Here is a 26,997-nt window from a genome sequence, read left to right on the forward strand (position 1 = left end):
ATCTTATATGAAAGCTTTAAGTATTAACTGTAAGTAAGTTTATAATTGTTTTTTTACTCTTGAAAAAAGTTTTTTACAGACGTATAAATCACAATTTTATCGTGGTTAATTTTCTCGAAAATTTTAAAATCGACTAAAGTTAATTTATTTTTGTTTTGCTTGGGACTTTAAATTTTAAAGAATATATTAAGTACACAGTTTGAAGAATTAACATTTCTAAAGATTTCATTCATTAAGGTATACTAAGACTACTAAAAAAATTCCTTATTTTTGAGAAAATCAAAGATGTTTTTAAATCTACAAAAATTCTATGCGTATTTAAAAAAAGTAAGCAAAGAATTATATGTAAAAATTTGTAATATAAATATTTAAATATATGTAAAATATAGGTAAAAATTTTAGGTGAAGAAAACTTTTTAATGAAATAGTCATTTTCACTCTTTAATACTACATTTTTTATAAGGTACTTACTAGGGGTAGCTGTAAAATTTGCAGGAGCGTACAAAATTGCACGAGAGCACAAAATTGCACGAAGATACTTTTGCACGAGCAGACAATTTTGCACGGAGGCATTTTTGCACGGGTTGAATTTTTTTTTTTTTTTGTTTTTATTTTATTTACTTTGTTTTTATGGTTATTTTTTTTACTATCACTGTTACCCCTTACCCTCATTCGGTAACTTATTTTTTCTATTTAATTAATTAATTTCTATTTAGTCATTTTTATAGTTTTTTTTAATAATAATTTTATTAGTTATTTTTTATTTTTACTATCACTGTTACCCCTAACCCTTACCCTCGGTCAGTAACTTTTTTTTCTTTTTGTTTTTTTAATAATTTATATTTTAGTTATTTTTTAACTCTCGTGCAAAATTGACCCTTGGTGCATAATTGTCTCCGTGCAATTTTGTCCCCTCGTGCAAATTTGTCTTCGTGCAAAAGTATCTTTGTGTCCTAGTGCAATTTGTCTTTGTGCAATTTTGACCCGTTCCCACTTATTAGGGGTGCATGATAATTCAAATTCTGACAAATGAAATTCTGACATTTAAGTTTCTGAAGTTTCTTGTTACAAACTTTTTATTTTGTAAACTAAGTCTCGTTTTAAGAGAAAGAGCTCATCAGCGCAACAAATAAATGAGTCTTATTCAAAATGAATTCTGAGTCTGAGAATAATTTCTTTTAGTAAAAACATAACCATCATAGTTTTATTGATTTGACCTTACGTAATACTTTACAATTTATTCAAGCTCTAATTATTTTTATTAAAAAAATCATTAAAGTATGGTTATGTTAATAACTTTAAATTTCTTTCTTAGAAGCTGAAAAAATATACCTTAGAATATTATTAACTAGACACTCTGGTAAATTTTTCTTTTGAATTTTAAGTTATCTTTTTGAGATTCGACCCCATAAAATTTTTATTAGATTTGTTGTCAGAATTTCAATTGCGCGAAACTCGAGTTTTTAGCTATGAGCAATTTTACATGTGAGTAGTATAACAAAAACACCTCGTGTAAAACCAAACATTCAAAAAACTTTCGTGAATGCTTAGAGTTTTTCTGAAAAAAAAAATCTTTAATTGACCAAAAAAATACACTTTTTTTTGTACGTTTTAACACAAAATATCACTAAAAAGCAAATAAACTCTATACTTATTAGTTACCTTAGAAAGTTAAATTTTAAAGAGTATTTTGAGTACATACTTATGCATTTTTCACAAGTATAGTTTATGAAAGTAGAAAATGCCAAAATTAAAACTATATATATAAGTGTCTTAATTCTATTTGTTAGTCACTTTAGTTAATTTATCGTTGTAATGTTAGAGTTAACTATGAAAAAAGTTGTATGTGTCAAAATAAAATTACAATTAGCTAAGCCTTGAAAAGCAACTGAATGTATTTATTTTAGGCAAAGTTTAAACGGTTCTAATTAAAAAAACGTTTTAACTAAAACATGATAAGTTATACTATTTTTACATTTAAAACCTTTTGGCTAAGTTTCAGTAATTTGTAAAAACTGTTAGTTTTAGAATTAAGTTACAAATAGCTACATAATAAAAAAGCTACTACGTAAATTTACTTTTGATAAAGCATAAAAGGTTGTATTTAGAAAAAAAACATCCAGTTATATTTAAAAAAACATAAACTTCTTCTATGTAACGTTTAAAAAATGTTTGAAAATTTAAAGTTTTTGTAAAAAAAGGCTCTGTTTCTGAACTAAATTAGGAATAGCATAAACATTTTAAAAGCATTTGTTTTAATCTATTTGTGGTAAAGTTAAAACAGTTGTAACTTTAGAAATATTCAATTTTTTTATTACAAGCTTTAAAAAAAACTTAAATTCAGCTTTAAAAAATGTTAGCTTTATGTATACTTTTAAATGATTTAATGATTGATTCTCTTGATATGACGTCATAATTAGTTCAAAATATAGTAAAAAATTAACCAAACGATTTGTTCACCTTTAACTTTTCCAAAATGCTGCTAAACATGAATCTGCCTGTAAATAAAAAATAGTTAGTGAGGTTTTTCAAGTTAATTTGTGTTAAAACTTACAGCAAAGAAGTAATTTTTTGGTGATCTAAGTTTTTTTTTTAATCCTTAATAATATACGCTTTATCAAACTTCTTTAAATTACTTAGAATTTTACACAAGATGTTTTTTTTGATAGTTCCTTATGTAAAATTTCTCAGAGCTGAAAACTTTAAGTCGCATTTTCATAAGAGCCCTAGTAGCTATTGAATTTGCAATTTTGTTCTCTTATCTTCTTAAAAGTTTTCTTAAACTTTTAAAATTATCTGATAACAGAGATAAAAATAGACGAAATAAGAACAACTTTAAAATACAAGTAAGACTCATCTATGCCTTTAAATTATATGCTTGTTCTATAAATCATGTTGCCCGTTTTCTTTGACTTGACATCTTTTAGACAGATGATAAACTAAAATAGTTGATAATAGTTTTATGGTATTATAAATTTAATTATTAATGACACTTGTGGTGGCTCTTTTATGTTTTTAAGTTTTGTTTTACTTCAAAGTTCTAAAAATTTTAAGTAATATAGTTTTTTATGTAACAACTTGTAGTAATATTCTACTCTTTTGTTTTTATTATATAAATTTTCTTTGAATTTCTTTTTATTTAGAAAAAAATGTCAGTCAAAGTTACAAGCTAAGTTTGATATATATAGCAACTTTTTGGTTAAGCTTTTAAAAAATATGTTGTTGTCAAATGTATTTATAGTATGAACGTTATTAGTTTTAGTCTAAATAAGGTGTAGAGTTCTATAAATTGACATTAACTTAGTTTTCATTTTATTGTATTCTTATTTAGCTTTTTATTAATTTAAAGGCTAAAGATAAAGAAGATGTTAAAGATGCAGATAGAGATATGTATGAAGAACTACTTACGCATGCAGAATTACAGGGTAACCTCAATAACGTTAACTGTAAGTATTTTTCTTAAATGAAACATTGAGAAAAAATATAAAAAGTTCATTATTAAAGTTGAAATTAACAAGTTTTAACATTTGAATTTAAATTTCTTGTTCTTCGGTTTTTAGTAAATTATATAATTAAAAACAGCAAAAAGTATTTATTAATTGATTCATTTTCTTCAGTGGACATTCAATTGACATGTTTGGATAAAGTATTGCAAAATGAAGATTGTGATACTACAATACTTCAATTACTGAAAGACATGAACATAAAAAATGTTGAAGATCAGAACGAAACTTGGTATAAGCACCAGCTCATACAGCACCTTGATGCTAAAAAGTCTAATCAAGTTTGTTAATTTTTACTTGTACAAAAATAAGACATTGCATTAAGTTGGTTTTATTTCTTTTTGTTATATTACTGAAGGTATAACTGTTATAATAAAAACTGTCATCTACAGCTAATATCATCAGTTCCTTTTGTTTATTTACAACAGTACTTAATTAACTAAGTGCCTGGTGAAGTGTTTTGCTAACGTTATAGTAAAAGTTTGACATAGTAAATAAGTTGAACGTTTTAACTAACCATGCTCAAGTGCTATTACCTTTATTTTTAATTGTGAAGTTAGATTTTTTCACTGAGTAATAAAAAATAGTTTATTTAAGTGTAGGTTTATCAAAAAAAAAAAACCTTCTGCCATTTGTTATTATTTTTAAATATATAGCAAAATGAAGATACTAAAGAAAAATCAAAAATGTTGGATAAAGAGGAAGTTCAAAATTCGGTTGTTGTTGCAAATGAAATTGCTTATAAACACAGATATCGTGAGTATAAAAAATGTTTATTTTGATATTATTTGCATTTATATATGGAGGTCAATAAACTTGTGTTGTCTTTTACGACTTTTTTCTGTAATTTATCGTTAACAAGCTAAAACCAGTTTTTTAGGTAAATAAATTACATTATAAGAAATTAAAAGTTAATAACTATAAGTCTGCATACTTGCACATATATTTCAGTCTATCAATTAAATATTTCAAATATAATATAAGGAATTAAAACAACTTTAAAATTTAAAAAAAGTATACATTGCACACAAACTTATGACGTTTAAAATGCGATTAAAGCAATAATTTTGTTTTATGAATTCTCAAATTATTTTAGGTGAATTAGGTTGAATGATGTGTAAAATATTTAAAATCCTTTTTTTTTGATATAAGTTTTAACACAAGTTAACTTGAATAACCTCATTAACTGTTTTTTACTTGCAGACAGATTCATGTTTAACAGCATTATCTCTATTAATAATCTATTAATAATTATCTCTGAAAATGATCTCTATTAATAAAACGTTACAAATAAACCATATTTTTTTACATGAATAGTATATGTTTTTGAAAATTTAATAAATGATATTTTAAAATGTTACTATTTAGATTTTCGTTTGATTAAAATGGTTAAGCTATTTATTTTTATCAGTTGTTATTACTAGTAAACATAGACAAATATTCAAAATTTTAGGAAAGTCAGCTGTCGCCAGTATTAACAAACTGCTTGGAGGAGATAACGCTGATGAAAGTGGCGAAAAATTGATGAAACATTTGCAAGATTCTACCGCAGGCTTCGGAACAGTTTATAGCAAGTTACCGAAAATTCATTATGAAGAACTTAACAAACTGAAAGAAAATAAAGTAAAGGTAGTGCTTAGAATTTACCTGTTTTAATGTCAAAAGGATATTTATATTTTATTAAGGCCAAAATAAACTAGGTTTTTAGTATTAGTAAAGTGTAAGCAGTTTTTATTTTTGACCCAATTTTTATAAAAATCAATGTAAAATACATTTGTGTTAACTGTGTAGGAATTAACACATGAAGAAATATCGAAGCAATTACCTCAATTGAACAAGTTAGCCGAGTTAAACGAATTGCTGCAACTTGAAGATAAAGACAGTTTGTGGAAAGCCCTGAAACACCCAGATGTTGGTCTTAATAATTTAGATGAAAGAAACTGTGGCAGAATTTGTGTAAGTTTTGTGGTTATTGAAATTTTTTCAACTTCTTTCAATGTGTTTTAATAACAATAAACATTTAGGTAAAAAAAGTGTTTTTAAAGTGTTGTATTAAATTAGAGTTTAAATTACATAAAAGTAGTTTAATTTAAAGTTCTAACCTTAATTGCATTAAAAAAAGTTTGTTAAGTACAGTAACATGCTTTGTAACTTAGCATTTAGAAAAGCATCTGGGTTTTAGCATTTAATATATTAAAAAAAAAATTATCTTAAATTGACTAAAGTTTTTAAAAAAGAGTTTATGGTATTTTAACTTAGTCTTGAAAAATTTTATGCTGTTCTGTTCTTTGTGTGAACGTTTTTTAGTTTTATATTTTTTAAAAACAAAACTTATGCTATAATAAGGTTGCTACATACTTAAGCTACTCAATCTAGTTTGAAGTTCGAAAAATTCGTGCTAGTTTAATTCTTTATTAAGAATCTTAGGCTAGTATAAATATTATTTGAGAAACTCAGGTTAGCTTTCTATTAAACGTTGAAAAAGATTAAGTTGCATTCATTTTTTTTTTTTTAATTTTGCATTGTTGATTTAAATTTAAGGTAATTTTCTCCTTCTTGCTGCTAATACAATAAAATGTCAATATATTAACTTAAATATTAATAATCAAATAATATTCATGCCCTTACTTAAATAAAAAAATATATGTAAGCCTAAGGTGAAAACAAATTGCTGCGAGAGCGCAAATTTTTTTGAAGCTTTTAACAAGCTCAGGCTTGATTTTAGTTACTCAGTATAATTTTTTGTCACTCAGGCTAGTTTTTTACCTCAAACATTGGCAACCCTGTTATAACATATTAAATTTTTTTTTTCAAAACTATTAATTTTTGTTGTAAGTTTGTACCAATTAAAGCTGACAGTAGATACGATTAAACAAAGATACTCAGTTCAATATCAGTTTAAAGGCTAAGTTTAAACCTGCCACAGATTTTTTCATCTGTTGATTACCTCTGCACTTGTGACACTGGGGTCAACATGCAAATATACGTGGCAAGTTACCGCATTGCATTTCGTAATATTTTAGTTATCTAATTTAAACAATGAACTTTACCGCACGATCAACAACAACAGCATCCGAGACAATCTGGATTGTCCGAGATTGTCTCGGATGCTGTTGTTGTTGATCGTGCGGTAAAGTTCATTGTTTAAATTCGATGGCATAAAACATCTCAACTTGTTGACGATGGCCGAAATAAATACTGGCTAAAAGTTATCTAATTTAAAATGTTCAAACTAACTGTAGTACTAATTCCCAAAATTTTATTAGGAATCGTTAATAGAAACAAAAAAGCAGCAAGAAAAAAATAAATACCTGACAAAGGATTACTTACAGAATAAAATCGACCAAGTTAACTTTGAAATAGCAGAAGAAGTTGCAAGTAATTACAGTTAACATATTAATATTGAGTTTAGATATTTGTTTTAGTGTTGCTTTTTTTAAACTGACTTTTATACAACTTAAATGTTGCAGATTTAAATAATTTTTAAATAAAATGTATACATACGTTACAAAGCTTATGCCATCTAAATTTAAAAATTGTTGAGTTAAACCTAATAAATAAAGCACTTGTTATTGGTTTGAATGAAATTTATTTAGTTTTTGAGTTTAAATATTGTTTCAATTTTAAAGTTGCCATTAATAATTTATTAGTTATTTTTTTGTAATCATAGTATTAGCCTCAGTCATAGTTTTATATATTGAACTTTTTTATGTGATTTTATTTTGTTGTAAGTTGATAGTATATGATATACTATACTGTGAACTTTATTTCTAATTCCCAATACAATTTTTTAGTTTTCATAGTAAGCATATTAATTGATTAACTTAAAATCGTTTCCAAAAATGAATTGTCTTGATTGAGTTCGGGAAAGCGAACAATTGTATTTAAATAGTAAAACAAAACTGTATGAATGTTGTTATATTTTTTAAGTATGATTTTTATTAATTAAAATAATAAAAATCATTAAATTATTATATTATTAAAACTATTAACGTATAAATAAGAATAAGTCATTGAAAAATTTTAAGCATATTAAAATTAAAACTATGCGCACTCTAAGCCAGTATTTTGACTATTTTAATTTAGTCCTTTTTTTAAAATTTATTTAAACTATATCTTAAAATTTCTCACAAACTTTTTATTACAATTTTTAATGGTGGTAAATAAATGGTTACGTCATTAAAACGTGCGACATGTTGCATCCTTATAAGTTTCGATTTAAATTCTAAGTTAGAAGAAAAACGCTTGCAAGTTTTGTTTACATTACTTTTTGCATTTATTTTGTGTACTGTAATTACTGATCTTTAATTTTCTAACAACTGTCTTGCTTTAACAGAATGTTTCATTTATTACCCATTATAAAACAATTTACTCCTATTGTACGTACTGACTTGACATTAAAAATATCACAGACAAAAATTTTATAAGTTAATATTCATCTGCTAAAATAAACTTTTCTTATACAGTATTTAATTATTTTTTTGTTTAATAAATTTTGATAACTATTCGTATTAATGATGGGTTGAAATTTATTTGTATTAGATATTATATAAAAAACATAACTGAAAATTAAATATTTATCGACTTATGATTAAAACTTATAAAAACCTCTTATTTGAGAATTTTACTTGAATTTCTTTATTCTGAAATTTTCAGGGTTGGAAGCAGTTAACAGTGTAAACAGCGCTTTAGAAACTGATGATATTGCAAAGCTGTTAGAAGCCTTGCAAAACCCTGCTCTTAAGTTGCAAAATGTTGATGCAGACAATATAACTCATTATTCTAGGTATTTCAATTTTGTTGTTGCTTAAAACTTAATTAATATAATTTTTGTATTATGAAGTAAAAAATACATTCTCCTTAAAAAATTAGAAAATAAAATCGTTAGCATTATAACCAAAGGTGTTACTATATTGTAAAGATTGTAGGATATAGAACTATAAAACTCTTAAAAACATCATATCAAACTTTTATTTGGTTATAGTTAAGTTGAAGTTGAAATACAACTTTTACAAAAAGTATAACTACTTTGTAGATTATGAAGAAGTGTTGTACTATTTAATTACACCTGTTATTAAACGTAAGTAATTTCTTTCCGTGAACATTTTTTAAAACTGGACCTTTTATAACTCCAAACAAATTAAACAAAGACTTTTTATAAGGGCATTATTCAAATAAAACAATATTTAAATCGTATTTTTGACTTATAAACACTTTATGTTTTGTTTTTATTAATTTTATTTTCTGACAGACTGCTTCACAAGAATAAATCAGCAAAAAGCGATGACGGTAAAGCCAGTTTGTGGATTGATGATATTCAAAGTTGCGTAAATGTCGGTAACCAACAAACCAGAGCTGCTCTCAAACGTACGTTGTAGTGAGCTTACATAACTAAAATTTTATACACGGCTAATTTAATTTCATAAAATAAGAGTAATGTTAAAATATAGCTTGTTATTATTTTAAATTTTGTTTTTTCTTTTTTTTTTAAATAAACATCTTTAATTTATTGAGTAAATTATAATTTACGAAGCTATACACTTAAACGAAGCTAATTAACTAGAATAAGTTGATAAAACTAAGTTTGATTAGTAAAACACTAATTATATTAATTTTTAAGTCATAAAACTTTTTATAGTTAAAAATAAATTTTTTAAGTAGTAAGTTAATTAGTAGTAATTGTAACTAAATGCATTTCCAGCTGATTGTAATTAATTTAACATAATTTTACGAACTAAATTACTAGTAATTGATGTATTTAAAATAGTTAATTACTTTAATGCAAATATTTAAGCACAATTTTGTTATTCAAAAAGCTTACAAAGTAGTGCTTGCTTCAATAAACATGCAAACAACCTCAAAATATTTTTTTATCATTTAAATATTTGTTATAAATTTTGGTTCAAATTAAAAATGATCAATTTGTGTCACTCTTTTTTTCATTAAAAAAATTGTTATATGTAACTCTAATTAAAAGTTTTAAGTATTTATTTTCTTGTACTTATATAGAAGCGGCAGCTGTGTACGCAGTCAACACGGCCATTGATAGTGATGATTGGGAAACCTGCTACGAAATGCTTAAACACGCAGATCTCGCAATTACTGGCCTCACTATTGAGTGTGCCAGCACTTACCACGAGGGATTGCAAATGGAAAAACAAAACAAAATTGAAGAAGGTTTTTTTAATGTAGTTATTTAAAGTTTTGTTTATGTTAAAAATAAATAAATGTTGAATTCATTTAAGTTTTTAAATATTTCTGATTTTAAAGTACTGAATACTTAGTTAAAGATTGTGATTAATTTTACTTAACTGTAGGTGGAATTGAGACAACATGGGTTTCACACAAGACAAAAGAAGGTGACGCTTACTACTTTAATGTTGATACTTTAGATGGTAATTGGAACATGCCTGAAAATTTTAGCCCAAATAGTTGCATGTTGAGCAAAGAAAATATTCAAGTAAGTTTACATTGAAAAAGTACTGACTTTCTTACGAATAAACTTTAAAAAATATGTATAACTTAACTCTTGATTATTTTTAATTTTAGTAGACATTGTTATTATGTTTTAAATACAGGAACAAATAAAATTTGTGTCAGCAGCGTATGATAGATGTCAGTTTTTCACTGATAACGAATATCATATTGTAAAATTGCAATCGTTTGCACGAATGATAATAGCTAAAAGAAAGTACAAGGAACGCAAAAATTTTATGGATAACCAGGTTTAAATTAATTGTTTTTATTTACACAGTTTTAAGTTTTATGATTGCAATTGTTTATCATAGTTTATTTGTTAACAATAGTATAGTCAACAAGTTGTAATAAACTTCTTCATTCAAAAGCTTTTACAGTATTTAAAAAAGGTAATTCAAGTTATTTGATTTTTTTGTTTACAGCTCCCAGCTATTATTTGTATACAATCGGCTTTTAGAGGATATGTCCAGCGAAAGAAGTACCAGAAGCGTCTTGATTACTTAAGATCAAATGTGAACGCCATCATTATGGTATTAATTGTTATCTATTACATATATAAATATTTATTTATTAGTTTTGAAACATAATAGCATAATTAATTGAAGATTTGGTTTATCTTAGTTGTGAACAAATTATTTTTTTATTCTAGATACAGAAATATGTTAGAATGTGGAAATTACGCAAGGCTTTCCAAGACCGAATGAGTTACTTGCAAAAACAGGTTATTTATAATAATTATAGTTAAAAACATTTAAAAAATAGTACTATTACAGAAAATATTTTAGCATTTACGTTCTTAAAAGGATATTATTTGTTACAGAATAAATATATTGTGAAGCTGCAAGCATGGTTTCGTTCTAACAAAGCCAGACACGATTACAAAACTTTAAGTAAGTTATAAAGAACATTTCGTTTTATAGGTTTTAACTCCCCAAGGCACTATTTTTTTTGCATATACTTTTATTTGCAAAATTATTAAAGTAAAGTTTTTAATTACTTTATTTACATGTTTTATTTTAAGTTTATATAAAACTAAATAGTTGGAGTTGGAAATCCACCACTGCCTGTTGTGCAACGTTTCATTCACTTACTAGACCAAAGAGCTAGAGACTTCGCAGAAGAACTTGGTGTGTTTTATAAATTTATAGTTTGCTTAGTTAAAAGTTTTTTAAGTAAACTGAAGTAGATGGTATTATACGGTGTTTATTATAATTGCTTTTAGAGTTGCAAGAGCTGAAGAAATCAGTAATTCAAAGAATTAAGTCAAATAATGAACACGAAAAAGCCCTTAATACAATGGATATCAAAATTGGACTGCTTGTTAAAAACAGAATTTCACTTCAAGTTATCATTTTTTTATTGCTATGCTACTGTAGTCAAATTAGTTCCTTATTTAAGGAAATAGTTTTTTTCTCGAGAATTAAAAAAAAGTTACTTAACAAATTAATAAAATAATGAAAAATAAAGTTATGATTGTAGAATCATTGTTTAAGTAATATTTAAAAAGTTTAGTAAAATAGTAATAAATTTAACTAGTCCTCTTTCTTTATTATAGTAACACATATTTCTGTGTGTTAATGTAATAAAGAAAGAGTAATGTTTAAATTTGTTATTATAACTAATATATATTCTAGTGAACTTGTTTCGCTAGGATCTTTATTAGCAAACGCTTAAATTTATATTTTGAAAAGTTATAAATCAAATTCAAATTATTTTTTTCACACAAAAGTTACAATTAGGTTAAGAACATGAAAACTACTACTTACAGCAATGAGCAAATGCATATTACATCACCATTAATCGTTAAATTTTTTTCAGGATGTTATTAATCACAGCGCAAGTCTAAGGAAACGAACAGCAAAGGACATGGCTGCCGGAGATAGTGGGATGGCTGCTACCGGCCTCAAGGCTCTCAACAGAGCCAATAGAGCTAGATTAGAAGCTTACCAGCATTTGTTTTATATGCTTCAGGTGCTAAGTTTAAAAATGTTTTTAAGATTATAAAACTTAAGTTTTAAACAAACTACAAACGTTTAAAAATAATCAACTCTTCATTAATAAAAAACTTCTCGAAATTCATCAGGTTTTTGATAAAAACCACGTATTAATAAAAACATAGTTTTCAATATAATTTGTCCATTTATCATTTGTCCATTTATATACAATCAATAAAATTTTTAGACAAATCCAACTTATTTGGGGAAGTTAATTTTCAAAATAGAAAGTAACAGAGGAACAAACTTTATCCAGCAAGTTATTTTCGGTATATACAATTACGCATCTAATCACCGCGAAGAATATTTGCTACTAAAATTGTTTAGAACTGCCCTGCAAGAAGAAATCGAGTTTGTTGCTTATTATTAACGTCATAAGTACTTTTAAAATATAAATTAAGTAATTTTTAAAACTTTTAGTTTTATTTATTGTTTTTTAATTTGGTTGTTGTTAAGTTTTCTAATGATATTTTTTTATGTTTAGGATATTGAAAGGTGTTTTAAAATCAAATCTAGTTTTATAAAATCATATTTTAATTAGTTATGCTACTGAGGTGAAGTTAAATAATTAGTTTTTAGGAGTATAACAAAAATAGTATATTTTTTTAAGTCTTATATAAGTCTATGTGGGTTTAAATTAATGTTAACAATTTTTTGATAGCTTTATAGCTGGAAGTGCTTCTGGGTTAGTAAACTTCTAAATTTAATTCATGCGCAATTCTACATGTGTCTGTTTGATATAGATTTATTCTTTTTTTATTGGTTTTGTTAAGGAACTTTTTGTTATTAGTAAGTTATTTGATATCAAATAATTTCTCAAGTTTACGATAAACTTACAAAAAAATTATATTGCAATGAAATAAAACCGATTCGTTTTCTAATGTTATAGTTTAGTTATTTGTGTTTAAATGCAGTGCATGTACCTACATATATATTCTTTTGAAATATTACACAGATGTTGTTTTATCGAAATTTTTGCTCTCACTTATTTTTACCACTTAGTTTTTGTGGTGATTGGTACGTACTTTAATTTTGTGAAAAGTAATTTAGTGATGTTTAGAGCACAAATTATATGTCATTATTGTTATATCATAATTTAAGCATTGGACGCAGTTTAGTTTTATAATTCGAAGTTGAACTAAGGTTAGTTATTAAGTGTTGCTTAGCAAATTTCATGTACACTGTTTAGTGTTTTTCCGGGTATTTCAATCAAAAGTATCCATATTGAAATTTTAACTGTTTTTGAAAAAAATGATTGAGGTTTGAATATTTTTTTAATTTGCAAATGTGATAATAACTTATTTACATGCTTAAGATTTCTTTTGTAGTACCCTCAATTTTTTTTTGTTAATCTAACAATGCAATTATGCGGTTTTTAAATATTTTATTGTTGAAATTTTATGAATCATTATTTGCTTACAAAACAAAGTTAATTTATGTTTGGATTTACTTTTTTCTTTATTTTATAAGGCTAGGTAGAATTTTAGTGATTATTAAATTGGTAGTAATATAGTAGTATTTTGATACATGAAAAAAATGTATAAGATAATACGATTTTGCATTAAAAGACAAAAATTTATAACATAATTTTTTAAAACAGATCAAAAGTAGATCAAGTGAAAGAAATAGCTACTGGTAATCCTCTTGTTATAAAGATGGTCGTATCATTTAATAGAGGTGCTAAAGGAAACAGTTGCCTTCGCCAAATACTTGCTCCACAGGTATGGATTTCTTACTTTTACAAGCAACATCAATCAATTGCAATTTTTATTTCATCTAATTGTGCCTAAGTTTTCTTAAAAGCTTGAAGTTTTGACTCAAGTAAAAAAACACGTTTAAAAGTTTAGATTTTCGTATTACAAATAGGATTACGATCTATTAAAAAAGCTTAAGTTTTATGTTATATTTTTACTTTACATAAAGTTGATAAAATTTTAAGTATATTTTTGTTAAAAATCATCTGAAATTATAGAAAGATATTAGCTTTACTTTGAAACAAATTCAAAATATTATTTCCTATTACTATTTAGAACTATTACTTCTAAAATTGTAAAATTTATTGATCTATATTGAAAAATGAAAATATTTACTATATAATGTAAAAAAAAGTTCAAAAAACTATTTTAACTAACAGTATTAGTATAGTTTTTATAAAGTAACAATTAAGTATTTAATTTTTACTACAATGTATGTAGTCTTTTTTTTTGTCAAATGCAAATAGCTAATATTTTTATAATGTTTAGCTAAAAAACTTAAGCTAAATAAAACTAAACGCGAATACTAATTGCAAAGTTAATTTTATCAAGTAAACGACGTTGAAACAAAAAAAAAACATTATTTAAAATGAAATCTTTTTGTACACCAGCATTTAAAAAGTAAAAGTAAATATTTTATCATAAGACAAAACTCCAATTTATGACGTTTTTAATGAATTAGTGACGCAGTATATATAAATTTGCCGTTGGCCATATTTCATGTGCTCATAAAATATTCAGTGGCACACGATTCTAAAAATTTTTTCAGGTTTTGGAAATATTGAAGCAGAAGACTCCGATTATTCCCCACCCAGGGGAAATTTACAAAGCCTGGATTAGCCAGACAGAAACTGAAACTGGTGAACCTTCGTAAGTTTAATTTTTCCGAGTTTTTGTAACAAATAAATTGTTTTAATATTTAGTTTTGTTTAATTGTTACTACTTATTTAATGTAATTTCGTATGCTTTTTTTGTATTTATTAAAAAAAACAACTTTTTTTTATTTATTAAATAATTTTTTTTTACTTGCTTAAGACATTAAATTCTAATAAACTTCTGTTATAATTTTTGAAGCCTTAAAGTTGATAACCTCTAAAAATTTGTAGATATTGATGAAAATTGTTTATGTATTTATCTAAGAGAAAGGTAAAAAGTTTATCAAACTTCGTTTTTAGAACACTACCATATGAAGCGACTATTCAGGAGGCATTGAAGCATGAGGAAGTGAGAATAAGAATGGATGCTGGTGTAAAACAGTTGCAACATTTTAGTGAGGGTTTGATGAACTCTATACTTTCAAGCGCTGATAAAATACCGTTAGTCTTCGACTTAATTGTTTATTATTTACATTATAATATCATAGTAAAACTCATAATCAATATTTTTTTTTCTTTTTGTTGAAACAATTAAATGTGTTGTTTTTTTCTTTTTTTTTATATAAAACAGTATTAATTATATACCAAATTTTTAACTTGAATTTAGTTATGGGCTTCGCTACATTGCCAAGTGTTTAAGAAATTTGCTGAGCAAAAAATTTCCAGATACAGAAGAGGATGAAGTGCAAAAGGTTCATAAACTTAATTCTTTGTATCTTAAAATTTACTGTAAAACAGTATTTGGATGTATAAATAAAAATAAGAAAATATGTAATAAACTTTATTTTTCTATTTAGAAAAAAGCTGCGTTTGAAAAGTATAAAATACTGAATAAAAGTGATTTTTCATGGACGTTTAAACTTTTTTGTTGACGTACTTCAGTAATTGTTTAAAATTTACAATCTATGTCTTTTTCATTAAAATGTTGTAAAAACTATTTATATAACCTAATTCATTAATTCTGCTCGTGTTTTTAACTAATTAACTTTTTTAAAGTTTTTAACTAACTAAAATAGTAGCCGCTTCTACTGTTCATTTTTAAAGAATAAGCTAATTGATTACAAGCTTTATGGCTTAAAGTATTAATTTTGTAAAAAAAAAACTTTAAAAATATAGTATTAATAAAACAAAACAGTTTAATAATAATAGTTCTAAACACAAGAAGACATTTTTCGAGATTTTGTTTAATCAGATTTCAATAACAAACAAGACAATGTTTCGCCCAATTTAAGAAATATTAATTATTAAAAGTATATGAATTTCTAAAAAAATACATATTCTAAAACTTTAAACAAAAAAAAATCAACAGATGGTTGGAAACTTAATTTACTACCGATTTATAAATCCTGCTATCACTGCACCGGACGCCTTCGATATCATTGATGTTGGTGCCGGTGGCAGCTCACTGAATAACGATCAGCGAAAGTATTTGGCATTTATCTCAAAAGTTGTCAATTTTTCGGCGTCAGGAAAAACTGTTAGATTAAAAAAAAAAATATTGCTTCAAAATGTTTAGTTTTATACAAGAATCTGAAACTTGATTAAAATAATGTTTGATGTTTTGGTTGAACATTTATATATTTATAACAAAAATTAATTTAAACAGTTCCAAGGAGAAATGGATTATATGAATGATTTGAATGATTATATGACAAAAGCTTATAAACGTTTCAAGTTTGTTGCTTTATTACGTTTACAAGTTGTAAACATAGGTTCATAAAATCTTAAAGTTTTGTTTATAATAAGAATTTTTTATAATTTCTCCAATATAAATTACATTTATTTTCAAAAGTTTTAACATACTTTGACTAATATTTAATTATCATTAAAATTAACTTTACAACTTATTATCAACAGGCAGTTTTTCAAGAGTGTTTGTGATGTACCGGAACCTGAAGAAAAGTTTAATATGGATGAGTTTAGCGATGCCGTTTTGTTGAGCAAGCCTGTTATATTCATCAGCTTAAAAGAAGTCATCGACACTCATCGTGTTTGTTGCTATTCTAGTGTTTTTAAGAAAAAAGTATTTCTAGCTAAGTCTAGGATTTATTTAAAATTGAACTAAACAGTTTATTAATTAGTAATATTAATATTTGTTTGCATATGTACAGTTGTTATTGGAACACGAGGATGAAATTGCACCTGAGGCAGGCGACCCCCTTCATGACATGCTCGCTGAATTGGGTGACGTCCCAGATCAATCCACCTTGCTAGGTAACCTGCAACTAAACTAATTGTAAAAATAAATAGTTTGTGTTAAAACCTCATTTTGCTCAACTTTATTTCTTTTTTTTCTCACAATCATTTTTTTTTACATTTATTTTATGAAAACCTTACGTTTAATCATCGTGTTTATGTTTAACAATAACTTTATATCGACCATTTTTTTAAAGTAATTGAATTTGTACTGGAATGTTTAGGTACAGACAGCAGATCTTTTAGCAGAGAATCAAGAAGAGACAAAAATTCAAATGGTAAATTAATATGCGTAGTAGTGTGTGTGTGCTACTTTGCTTTTCTTTTAAAGCCTAGTAATTTGTAGTTTGTGCTTTTTCCGTACTATAAAATATTTTATAGTGTATGCGTTTCTTATATTTAATAGTTTTACATTTTGAACAAATACTATTAAATTTCAAAGAAAAAAAAAATAATACTTGTTTGTATAACTAGTTGTCAAATTTAGCATTAAAGGTTTTTAAAAGACTTTATTAAATCTAGTGGTTGACACAAATATTATAGCTTCAAAACTATATGCTATTTTAGAACTTCGCTTTACGTGTATGTATGTCAGCTTGGTTTATAAACATAATGTAGAATTGTTTAATTTTTTAGCTTGTCTTCAGCATGTTAGCTTTTATAATTTTTTTGTAGTTTTTATTTAAAGTTATATAAATGTATATATATATATATATAACTTTACAATAAATATGTGCCAATAATGTTTTAAATGTTTCTTTATAACTTTCATTGAAATATAAACTCTCATTTGTAAACTAAAATTAAAAAGCTGTAACTTAATACAAATTTTAGCATGTATTTTTAAATATATTCAAAACAATGATCTTATTTCAGTTAATCATTTTATGAATATTTAACAAAAAACGCTTTTACAATACAACAAAGCATGTACTTTTAACAATAAAAGCAGTTACTATTGTTTGTACCTTTTCAACTTGTGACTAATGTAAGTTTTTGTTTATATATTTCAATATGTTAGAAAATAGTTAAAACTTATTTATTTTCAAATTAATTAAACTTTTTAGTACTTAAACCAAAAATTTAATGTTTTACACTTATTTTAAGTTTTGTTTAAATGCATAACTTCTTAATTGCTGATAATTTGTTAGTTGTCCAACTAACTTTACAAAATAATAGTTTGAATATTAAACAGCGTCATCTGAAGGAAGCGATCAACAAGATGAGGAGGCGTTGAAAGCTGAAATATCTCTAACATTGTCTTCCAGAATTCAAGTTGAAGAAAATGATAACGAACAAGACATTAAAAATCTACTACTCAGGTCAGTGTTATGTAGAAATATTTTAATTAAGTAAAAATTGGTTGAAAATCGTTGCTAATAAGTTTTTACAAGTAAATACTAGTAAATTATTTACTTTAATTATTTTGAAAGTAAATTTTAATGTTGATTTTACCAGCTCATGTATATATACTAATTTAAAATTGAGCAACTTTTTTATTCGGCGGGCCAGATATATCAGAAAAAAAATATTTGTGGGCCGCGTAAGTAATACTAGAAATTTAAATTTGCGATGAAATATTTATGTGTTAAGTACTACTGTGCACAAAAAATCTAATTAAGAGCACAATATATTCGTATTAAGAAGCTCGAATTAATTTTATTTGCACAATAATTTTTTAAGCTACAAAATACATCTAGGGCCAGATATCTCTGTTGGTGGGACAGATCTGGTCCGCGGGCCGTACTTTGCGCACCCCTATAATAGTATATTTATTTAGCAAAATTATTGTTAATGTTTTGATAATATTAATTAGTTTGAATTATAAGTTTACTTATATCGACTTATAAACTATGTTAATTTTCTATTCTATTGCCTTGCACATTTATTGTTAAAATAAAGTTTTTCAAATCTCTATTTTGTTAAACTATTTGTTCAGTTGTTAGCAACTAATAACTTGATTATTTTAGAACCTATTAAACAATACTATTCCATACATTTCAAAAAAAAATCTTTTGATGATCAGGACTTATCTTTTGCTGTAAAAACTCTTAGAATATATACTGAAATAGTAATTTACAATCATGTTTAATTTTTTGGAAACTCAAGTGCATAAGTTATAATCACCGATATCTTAATGTGTTTCATAAAACATGAAATTTTTTATTAAAGTTCTAGATTTAACTATTTTAAACGTTAATTACTTTTTTCCAGCATTACTAGATAGTTTAAAATAGTTATTTACTTATGTTTAGTTGAGCTATATATATCTTTGTTTGCATTTAACTTTAAAAGCAAATATTTATTAATCAAAAGTAAAAAAAAAGTCTAGACAATTTGTTTGATCAAAATGTTTAATTAGTAAATAAATAAATTTTGCAGAACGAAGCGAATGGTTATCGATATAATAAGAACTCAAGGCGATGAAAATTTAGAACTGGTTTTAAACACACCTGCTACTGACGAACAAGTTAGTTTCATTTCATGTTTAAAGTAGTATTAGTCTTAACTTAAGGTGAAAAACGAATGCCTTGTAAACTTAAATACTAGTAAGAAAATACTTTAAAGCATGATTTTCTATGCTTCTGATTTTTCTAATAAAGTTTAATAAAAATACTGTTGCCATTTTATTAGAATAATTTAAAGTTTTGTGTATATTTCTTTAAACTTTAGGTTCTTTCTTTTTTTGAATTAATTTTTACGTTAAACTCCCACAGTACTTTTTTAATTTCATTACGTCAATCTTAGTTTTTCAAATTATTTTAAATACATATTTCATCTAAATAACATTAAGGTTTGTATTTTCTTTGAAAGTTTGTCACAAACTATCGATGCCACACTTATTTTACACTGTACAGTAAATTTTAAAAGTTTCAAATATTTTTTTTATAATTAATATTAAAGACCGTAATATACAATTTTTTCTCGCCTTTTCTTTATAAACAGTCAGTTTGTAGTAGCACAAGTCAGATATTCTCTTTATTGATTGCAAAGCTGTTGGATACGGAAGCAAAGTAAATTTCTAATTTAGTTTAAAGGATTGGCTTAGTCACAATTTAAATACCTTAAACAACTAAACTCGTATTAGCTCCTTGTAAACATGTGAAGTGTATAACTTTTTGTATTTATATTATTGGCTTAGGCTGTTCTACGTATTTTTTAAAGAATTATCAAAATAAAAATTAACAATTTAGGAAGATCAGCACATAGCAAACATTAACAAGATGCAGGAAAATCAGAAATGTTCAGGAGGTGGAGACGCAACAGATGAGGGTCTTCTAAAGACAAGATCGTTACTTAATGAGAATAAGTTGCCATTAGAAGACATGAAAAAGCGTGTTGCTAGAAACTTAGAAAAACTCGTAGCTGCTAAGATAGTTAGCAAGGAAGACAATTATCAAGCTATTGTCAACATGATAGCCCGGGTTTGCTTTACATACATATTTTACTTTTACAACATTTCAAAAAAAAAACATAAGTATATTATTTCACCTGTTTTGTTGTTTTATGAAAGCTTATTCACTTAGGATATAAGAAACCAGCGCAGGTATAGACAAAGAAGAAAACAGGAGTTGACAAAGTTGAAGCAGAACGAGGAAAGGTTAAAACAAAAGTCCAAATCTCTAGAAGAACAGTCTGAATATTTCAATCAGTATATTAAAAGTTGTCTTGCTAGTCTTACAGCCAAGAGCAAGTATGTTTTTTTTTAATGTATTTGTACACTTTTTATATATCTTAGTTTCAAAAAAAAAATTAGTAAAATTTATAACTAATAAGAAAAATTAACACTATTAAAATAAATGTTTTTATGTGTAAAATTAGGGTTCCCACTGCCCTATAAATTCGCTATATTCTGAAAAATCCCTATAAATTACGTTTTTTTGCTTGGTGATTGAAATTTGAAAGCCAAAACAGCGACACCGCGTAGTGTAAAAGCACGTAAAAAATTCAACTTTTTATAAAAATTAGAATCTTTGCAATCTTAGTACGAAACTGTGACACTATGGCGCCACTTAGGGGATAAAATTTTTATGTTTTTATATTTAATACAATTTATCTAAAGTTTGCTTATTTAACTAGAATTAGAGCTCTAAAACCCTCGATCTTTCGTAAATTTCTTATTAAGACTGTGCTAATAAACGGTTAATGACATATTTAACTTTATGTACCTTAAAAATATGTTCGTAACGTTTAAATTCTTTTTGTTTTTTTGAAATTCTAGTGGAACCCTGTAAAATGTATTTATCCTAATTTTCATAGTTTTTAAGCATTCTTGAAGCATTTAAAATGATTATTTTTAATATGCAATAGTTACTGTTTTAATAATTTTTGTTTGTATAAGTTTCTCTATAGATTTTTATTTTAAATGTGCTTTTTTTAGATTAAATATTTTTTAAACATTGAGCTTTAAAGCTTTGCAATAAACAATATATAAATAGTTTGTAAATGTAATTTTTAATAGACAACAAAAAAAGAAAAAGAAAAAGAAGGCTCAAGTTTGCAAATATACTGCAGCTGAACTTAATCGAAAAAAAATTTTGCTTGAAGTTGAAGGCTTAGAAATTAGCAAGTTTATAATTATATTATTTAAATTTAAAAATGTTTCTTTAGTAACATATTCTCCTAAGTATAGTAAAATTACTAGTTTGTTGATTAAGTTATAATCAAAATTTATAAAACTTATTTTTTTAACAATTAGAACTAGGTTTTTTATTTTTCTCCATGAGTATTATTTTTATTTTTTTTAAATTAAATTATTGAGTCAATAAGCTAGATATAAAAAATATTTTGAACTGAACTACTTATATTCTTATTTAATATATGCGATTTTCTTTTAACTTTTTTGTAAATATATTTTGTAAAAATTCGCCAGAAGCTAAATTATCAAAACTAAGAAAATTAATAACAAAGTTATCATTTAGATTTAGAGAAGTTTTGTTTGAAATAGCACAAAGCGATGAAGACCATGGCAAGTTTTTTGTTGCTGCTAAGTTTTTTGGTGTTAGCATGGAAAAAGTTACTCTTGTATTTCAAGTAAGTTTTTTTCGAAGCTTTAGTTTTATAACCTACTGTTATAATAGTTAAATTATTTTTTAAATTATTATAAAAAATAACACAAAATGTTCTAATAGTTTATTTCTTTGGCAGAAAATGATAAGCTTAAATTCACTAAGAACTCTTTTTTTCCCCTTTTACTTATAAACCGAAAATGCAAAGCACTGTTTTAATAAACAGTATTAATTACAAGTTTTTAATTTGTTTTACAGGATTTATTGCAGCTTCAGTATGAAGGAGTAAATCACATGAAAATGTTTGACGGACGGGCCAAGATTAACGTCAACCTTTTGATTTTCCTTCTCAACAAAAAGTTTTATGGCAAATGATTACATCAGCTAGTTTTGTCATATCACAATACAAGTGTTAATGGATTGATTTGAGCTTTTAAAGTCTAATCTTAAAACCTAGTATTTTTCTATCGCACAGCTGCTACTATTTAGTTATAATATAATTACAGTCAGATTTTAAAAGCTCAATTATTACCAAGTATATGTGTGTTTTTAGCACTTATGAAAAAATTGACAGTATTTAAACTGGACTATTTGTGATGTATTTTCTAAACTAATCGTCAATGTAAGACCAATTAACTTTTTTAAGCATTTCACTATGAAGCTTACGTTTAATTAGGCGAAAGTTTAAGAAATTTTGAACCAAGTCACTTACATTTCGCTCAGTTTGTATTTATTGTAAATCATCGTGTGTTTAAAGTTTAGCTCTACGAATTGCTTTGCGTATTCAGCTTGCCTTTTTTGAGACTAGCTTAAGTGATAATACAAATTGGTTTTTATGTTTTGTTTATAGCACCTGAGCCTTTGAAATTTCATTCAAGTAACTATAATGTTCCAGTATTTAAATTCCGTACTTTTTTGGAACCATTCCACTTTCCTTATAAAATGCATCTAGTGTTAAAACATCTTAAATCAGTTCTTTTAAGCTTCTTTTTTTATCAGCCATTTTACTTACAAGCTGATTAATTATTAAAGGTTTTATAAATCTAAGTTATTTTAGTCTTTCTTGTATTCTCAATAAATTTTGATGTTTTTGACAGACTATAAATTTTATTTGCCTATATTTTCAGTAGGCATGGTATTTTAATAAATTAAATAGTCTTTTTAAGGACTGAAAACCTGAATTTGTTTTATAAAATGTATTTTCTTCAGAATAGTAAGTGAAAAACTTAATAGAGATCTAGTTTTATTATCTTTAAATAAAAATAAGCAGGTTAACTTTTTTAACTGATGTACTAGGAGTGTCTGAATGTTTTTCGAAATATTTCATTTTAATAACCTTTTTTGAGCATTTTATTTTATCATGGTTAAAAAAAAGTTTAAGATATTCTAGTCAAAACAAATTAATTTAGTCTAGTGATGTACCGGACCCACAATTTCGGGTCCGGCTGGAACCGGATCCGGACTTTTTTTTCAAATTAGAATCCGGCCGGAACCGGCTTTGACCCCTTGTATCTCGGAAACTACTTTGAATTTTATTAAGCTGTAAAAAGTATCTAGTAGCTAAGATTAAAATTTTTAAAATAAGATAAACTTGTAAAAATCAAAGTGGACCCCCCTATAGCCTTACCAATCTAATATCAATTAAAATCAAGTTCTTGAACAAAATTAACTAGAAAATCACAAAATATTGAAAACTGGATCATCTCAAACATATTCAAAATCTAAAAGAAAACTAGCCTGAGTTTTTCAAAAAATCTTTAAACTAGCCTGAGTTTTTGGAAAAACTAAACTAGCCTGAGGCAGCCTTAGATTTTCAAAAATTTTCAAACTAGCAGGGTTGCCACTGTTTAAGTCAAAAAAAACTAGCTAGAGTGAGTATAAACTGGCCTGAGTCTAAAATTACTTTAATCTAATAATCAGTAGAACAGCTAGCCATAAGGTTGACAATTTGGTAGTAAAGTTTTTAATTTTACAACATAGGTAAAGAGTTGCATTTCTGAAATGTTTGTTTCATAGTTTAAATGTAAACAAATGTAAATTAGTCACATACACAAAATGAGCCATTCACAGTAGGTGTTTAACTTTCGAACGTATTTTCTGACGAAAATGACTCTTTTTAATTTACACAGGGTTTGTTTTTGAAAAATACTTTTCTGTATGCTCTTTTTTACTAACTAGATCCGAATCGGCCGGATCCGGATTTTTTTTTCATATCAAGACCCGCCCGGATCCGGATATCAAACAAAAATGGCAATATCCGGCCGGACCTGGATAGTGAGTCCGGTGCATCACTAATTTAGTCAGATGAAGTTTTTCATCTAACCTGTTTGTAGGTCATTTCAATATTATATATGAAGTACTTTATAATTTAAATTAGTTTTGTTTGTTATGTTTATAGCTTTTTACCCTGGAGTTAAACACCCGTAAATGTGTCATTTAAAGTATAATCATTAATCAAAATCTGTAATAGTTTAGCTTTTGAAACTCATCAAAAAGCCAAAATAAAAATTTAAAAGAGTCATTACAACACATAAGCTTTCTATATTCAAACAATAGAGTACATAAAACAACTAAATACAAAAATCACATTAAGTTGTAACAAAAAGTTAATTTTAGTTATACTCCTCTGCTGTTACAGTTATGTCTGATAACACATTGTGTTAGTCAGGAACTGCATCAAGCTCGGGATTACCTTTATGAGATTGCCTACTAGTACCTGATGTCTTCTCGACCGGTTGGGCACGCGTTGCGTGCTTAGAAACTAGCTTTGTAAGGCTATTGGTTGAGAGCGCCTTGGGCTTTTTACTGGTAGTACTCTTAGCTTACTATAAAAAGTATATCTTATTTGTGGCTAACTAGACCGTATCTACGTTTAACTAATTGTCTTAAAATATTTTTAATGAAACGATTAATACAATTTTTAATATGAACTATTGTACTTATTTAACTTAGTTTACAAAGATTCTAATATTTACTAAACGTATAATCTTAATATAAACTAGAAAGTAAATCTTTGATTTAATCTTAGTGATTTCAACGTATACTTCACTACATAATTTTAGTAGAGGACAAAATACGATACTCTAATTAGATTAATATACCATTACTTTACTGATTTGTTAATACAGTAACCTCTCGGATCTTTACGCACTCGTGACGTTACGCACTCTCGTTTAGTTACGCATTTTAGAATTCTAAACAACTCGAAAATTCGAAATTTTAATTTTTATCAATACTGCACAATTTAGGTTTATTGTTTGTATTTAGCTTAAAATATGTTTTTAAATGCGAACTTACATCTCTATATCTTTAGACTTTGTAAACTTATGTTCCTTGACTGATTGATAAACATTTCGTTTAACCTCAGTATATCAAAAATTTTGTTAACAATAAAACATTAGATTAAAATTCTAAAAGAAATATGATTGTGTTAAAAAATGAAAGTATATCCTTATGTGGGCAAAATTTAAATTTAAAAAATTGACAACGTAACATAAACAATTTTTATTAAACATTTTTTATATATATTTGTTCTAAATAAGAAATTCATTTCAGCACCAAATGAATATTTTTGTAAAAGGCTATAGAAACAAATTTTAATATAGACACCACACCATTTCTTAATTGTAAACAAATGCACAATTATAAATTGAATTTGCTAAGTAAAACAAAATATAAAAGTAAAGTATCAAATAAGACACATATAAATAATGATTGTCAACATAAAATCTATTTATTATTAGAATTACTAAAACTTTTCTACAAGTATTATTATTTTATATAAAATTCAATTCTTTTTTTAACAAATGTGTAGTTTTATTTTTTGTTTTCATGTTTTTAAATAAAGTAAACAATTTTTTAAAAGTGGGAAAGTTCCCAGTCTTCTTTTAATTAGCTAGCAATATCAAATAAACAGCTATTATAGTAAGTAAGTATATTTGGTAGCTCTCGTATCTTTACGATCTCTCATATCTTTACGCACTTTTTCTGTGGACATAATGTGTGTAAATAAGCGAGAGGTTACTGTACTAAAAGTATAGGTTCGGTACTCTAAGTTTATTTTACAATGTTTAACAACAAGCGTTAAAAAGTAAAACTTACACACATGCAAATCAGAGCTCGATAGTTTGTTTGCAAGGCAATTTTATTAAATGTATTTGCGTTTGTTTACAGTCCTCAGCTATTCTTACTGAAGTCAGAGCCAAGCTAGGACTTGAAACGTCTAAAAGTCCGCTTTGGTTGAACTACAATATAAGTTTCTACTTGAGAAACGGTTGTTAAAAAAACAACGAAAGCTGAAAATTAATACCGGTCAAATATACACTTGCTTCCGTTTTTTTTTTGGCGATTCTTACAGGAAAATAATTTACTGTAGAAGTGTAGAGCTCAAAAAACGGTTGTAGCGAACTACGTAAACTGGAAAGTATAATAAATTACGTTTGCTTAAGTTTTTCGGCAACTCTTACAGAAAAATATTTCACTAAAGAAGTGAAAACGGTTGAAGCGATCAACGAAAGTCGGAAAGTCCAATGAATTACACTTGCTTTCGTTTCTCAGCGTTGTTTATTGAAGTCAGAGGACTACAAAATAAGTGCAATGCTGAGCAAACAGTCACTAAAATACAACGAAAGCTGAACGTATGTGTTCGCTAAAATACAACATAAGTGACGTTCACAACTAGACCGAAACACGTTTTGGTAAACGTTTTTCGAGGTTCAGTTTGTTACTAAGTCAAACAATTAATAATTCTAACAAAAAATAGTGAAGTCTGGTTTACAAAGAATCTAAAAAATGCCTGCTAAAACAATAGGGCGTTTGCTTTAATTGTAACTATTCTTACCAACAATGATAGCTAGCCGAAACGAAAGGCGCACTCGCTTTTAACAAAAAGTTGCGACACTCAACTACGACGGGAGTTTCAACATTCTACTCAAAAATATTTGAAAACAGCAAAAACTCCCCTTTTAAGGAGCGATCGGCTTTATATAGTGTTAAGCTTGAGTAAAAATACTCTTTTCTTTTTTCAAGTCTCTCGGAACAAGCAGATAATGCCTACGTAGTAATCATCTAGCATAAAAAATCTATAGTATTACATATTTTACAAACTTGTATGTATATTGTAGGTTAATAATAATTTATAACTACTTTTTCGTTGCTACAGGGATTATAAAAAAATTCAATGAAAGCTC

General features: G+C 26.0%; 1 protein-coding gene across 4 annotated transcripts in view; it reads left to right on the plus strand.

Annotated features, from left to right (window-relative positions):
- LOC145837797 (ras GTPase-activating-like protein IQGAP1) overlaps positions 1-22,876 on the plus strand; it is a 30,143-nt gene extending 7,267 nt beyond the window's left edge. For 2 of the 4 annotated variants that reach the window (XM_082945247.1, XM_082945245.1), the window contains exons 7-41: positions 3,350-3,446; positions 3,618-3,784; positions 4,160-4,259; positions 4,957-5,132; positions 5,295-5,459; positions 6,770-6,881; positions 8,160-8,289; positions 8,755-8,870; positions 9,513-9,680; positions 9,821-9,963; positions 10,082-10,228; positions 10,403-10,510; positions 10,630-10,701; positions 10,801-10,870; positions 11,021-11,107; positions 11,203-11,324; positions 11,799-11,951; positions 12,162-12,325; positions 12,636-12,659; positions 13,575-13,695; positions 14,498-14,598; positions 14,904-15,044; positions 15,211-15,295; positions 15,913-16,080; positions 16,210-16,277; positions 16,461-16,593; positions 16,715-16,817; positions 17,024-17,077; positions 17,995-18,121; positions 19,182-19,269; positions 19,994-20,224; positions 20,327-20,493; positions 21,262-21,369; positions 21,722-21,833; positions 22,067-22,876. In XM_082945247.1, coding sequence (XP_082801373.1) covers positions 3,350-3,446; positions 3,618-3,784; positions 4,160-4,259; positions 4,957-5,132; positions 5,295-5,459; positions 6,770-6,881; positions 8,160-8,289; positions 8,755-8,870; positions 9,513-9,680; positions 9,821-9,963; positions 10,082-10,228; positions 10,403-10,510; positions 10,630-10,701; positions 10,801-10,870; positions 11,021-11,107; positions 11,203-11,324; positions 11,799-11,951; positions 12,162-12,325; positions 12,636-12,659; positions 13,575-13,695; positions 14,498-14,598; positions 14,904-15,044; positions 15,211-15,295; positions 15,913-16,080; positions 16,210-16,277; positions 16,461-16,593; positions 16,715-16,817; positions 17,024-17,077; positions 17,995-18,121; positions 19,182-19,269; positions 19,994-20,224; positions 20,327-20,493; positions 21,262-21,369; positions 21,722-21,833; positions 22,067-22,183 — 4,245 coding nt within the window. In that variant the 3' untranslated portion in view covers positions 22,184-22,876. The remainder of the gene's footprint in view (positions 1-3,349; positions 3,447-3,617; positions 3,785-4,159; positions 4,260-4,956; positions 5,133-5,294; positions 5,460-6,769; positions 6,882-8,159; positions 8,290-8,754; positions 8,871-9,512; positions 9,681-9,820; positions 9,964-10,081; positions 10,229-10,402; positions 10,511-10,629; positions 10,702-10,800; positions 10,871-11,020; positions 11,108-11,202; positions 11,325-11,798; positions 11,952-12,161; positions 12,326-12,635; positions 12,660-13,574; positions 13,696-14,497; positions 14,599-14,903; positions 15,045-15,210; positions 15,296-15,912; positions 16,081-16,209; positions 16,278-16,460; positions 16,594-16,714; positions 16,818-17,023; positions 17,078-17,994; positions 18,122-19,181; positions 19,270-19,993; positions 20,225-20,326; positions 20,494-21,261; positions 21,370-21,721; positions 21,834-22,066) is intronic. The other 2 variants (XM_082945248.1, XM_082945246.1) reach the window with 2 other exon arrangements.
- The last annotated feature ends 4,121 nt before the right edge of the window (positions 22,877-26,997 follow it).

Source organism: Thalia democratica, chromosome 6 (genome assembly GCF_965202585.1).
Source record: "Thalia democratica chromosome 6, ktThaDemo2.hap1.1, whole genome shotgun sequence".
In the NCBI taxonomy this organism is placed as follows: Eukaryota; Metazoa; Chordata; class Thaliacea; order Salpida; family Salpidae; genus Thalia; species Thalia democratica.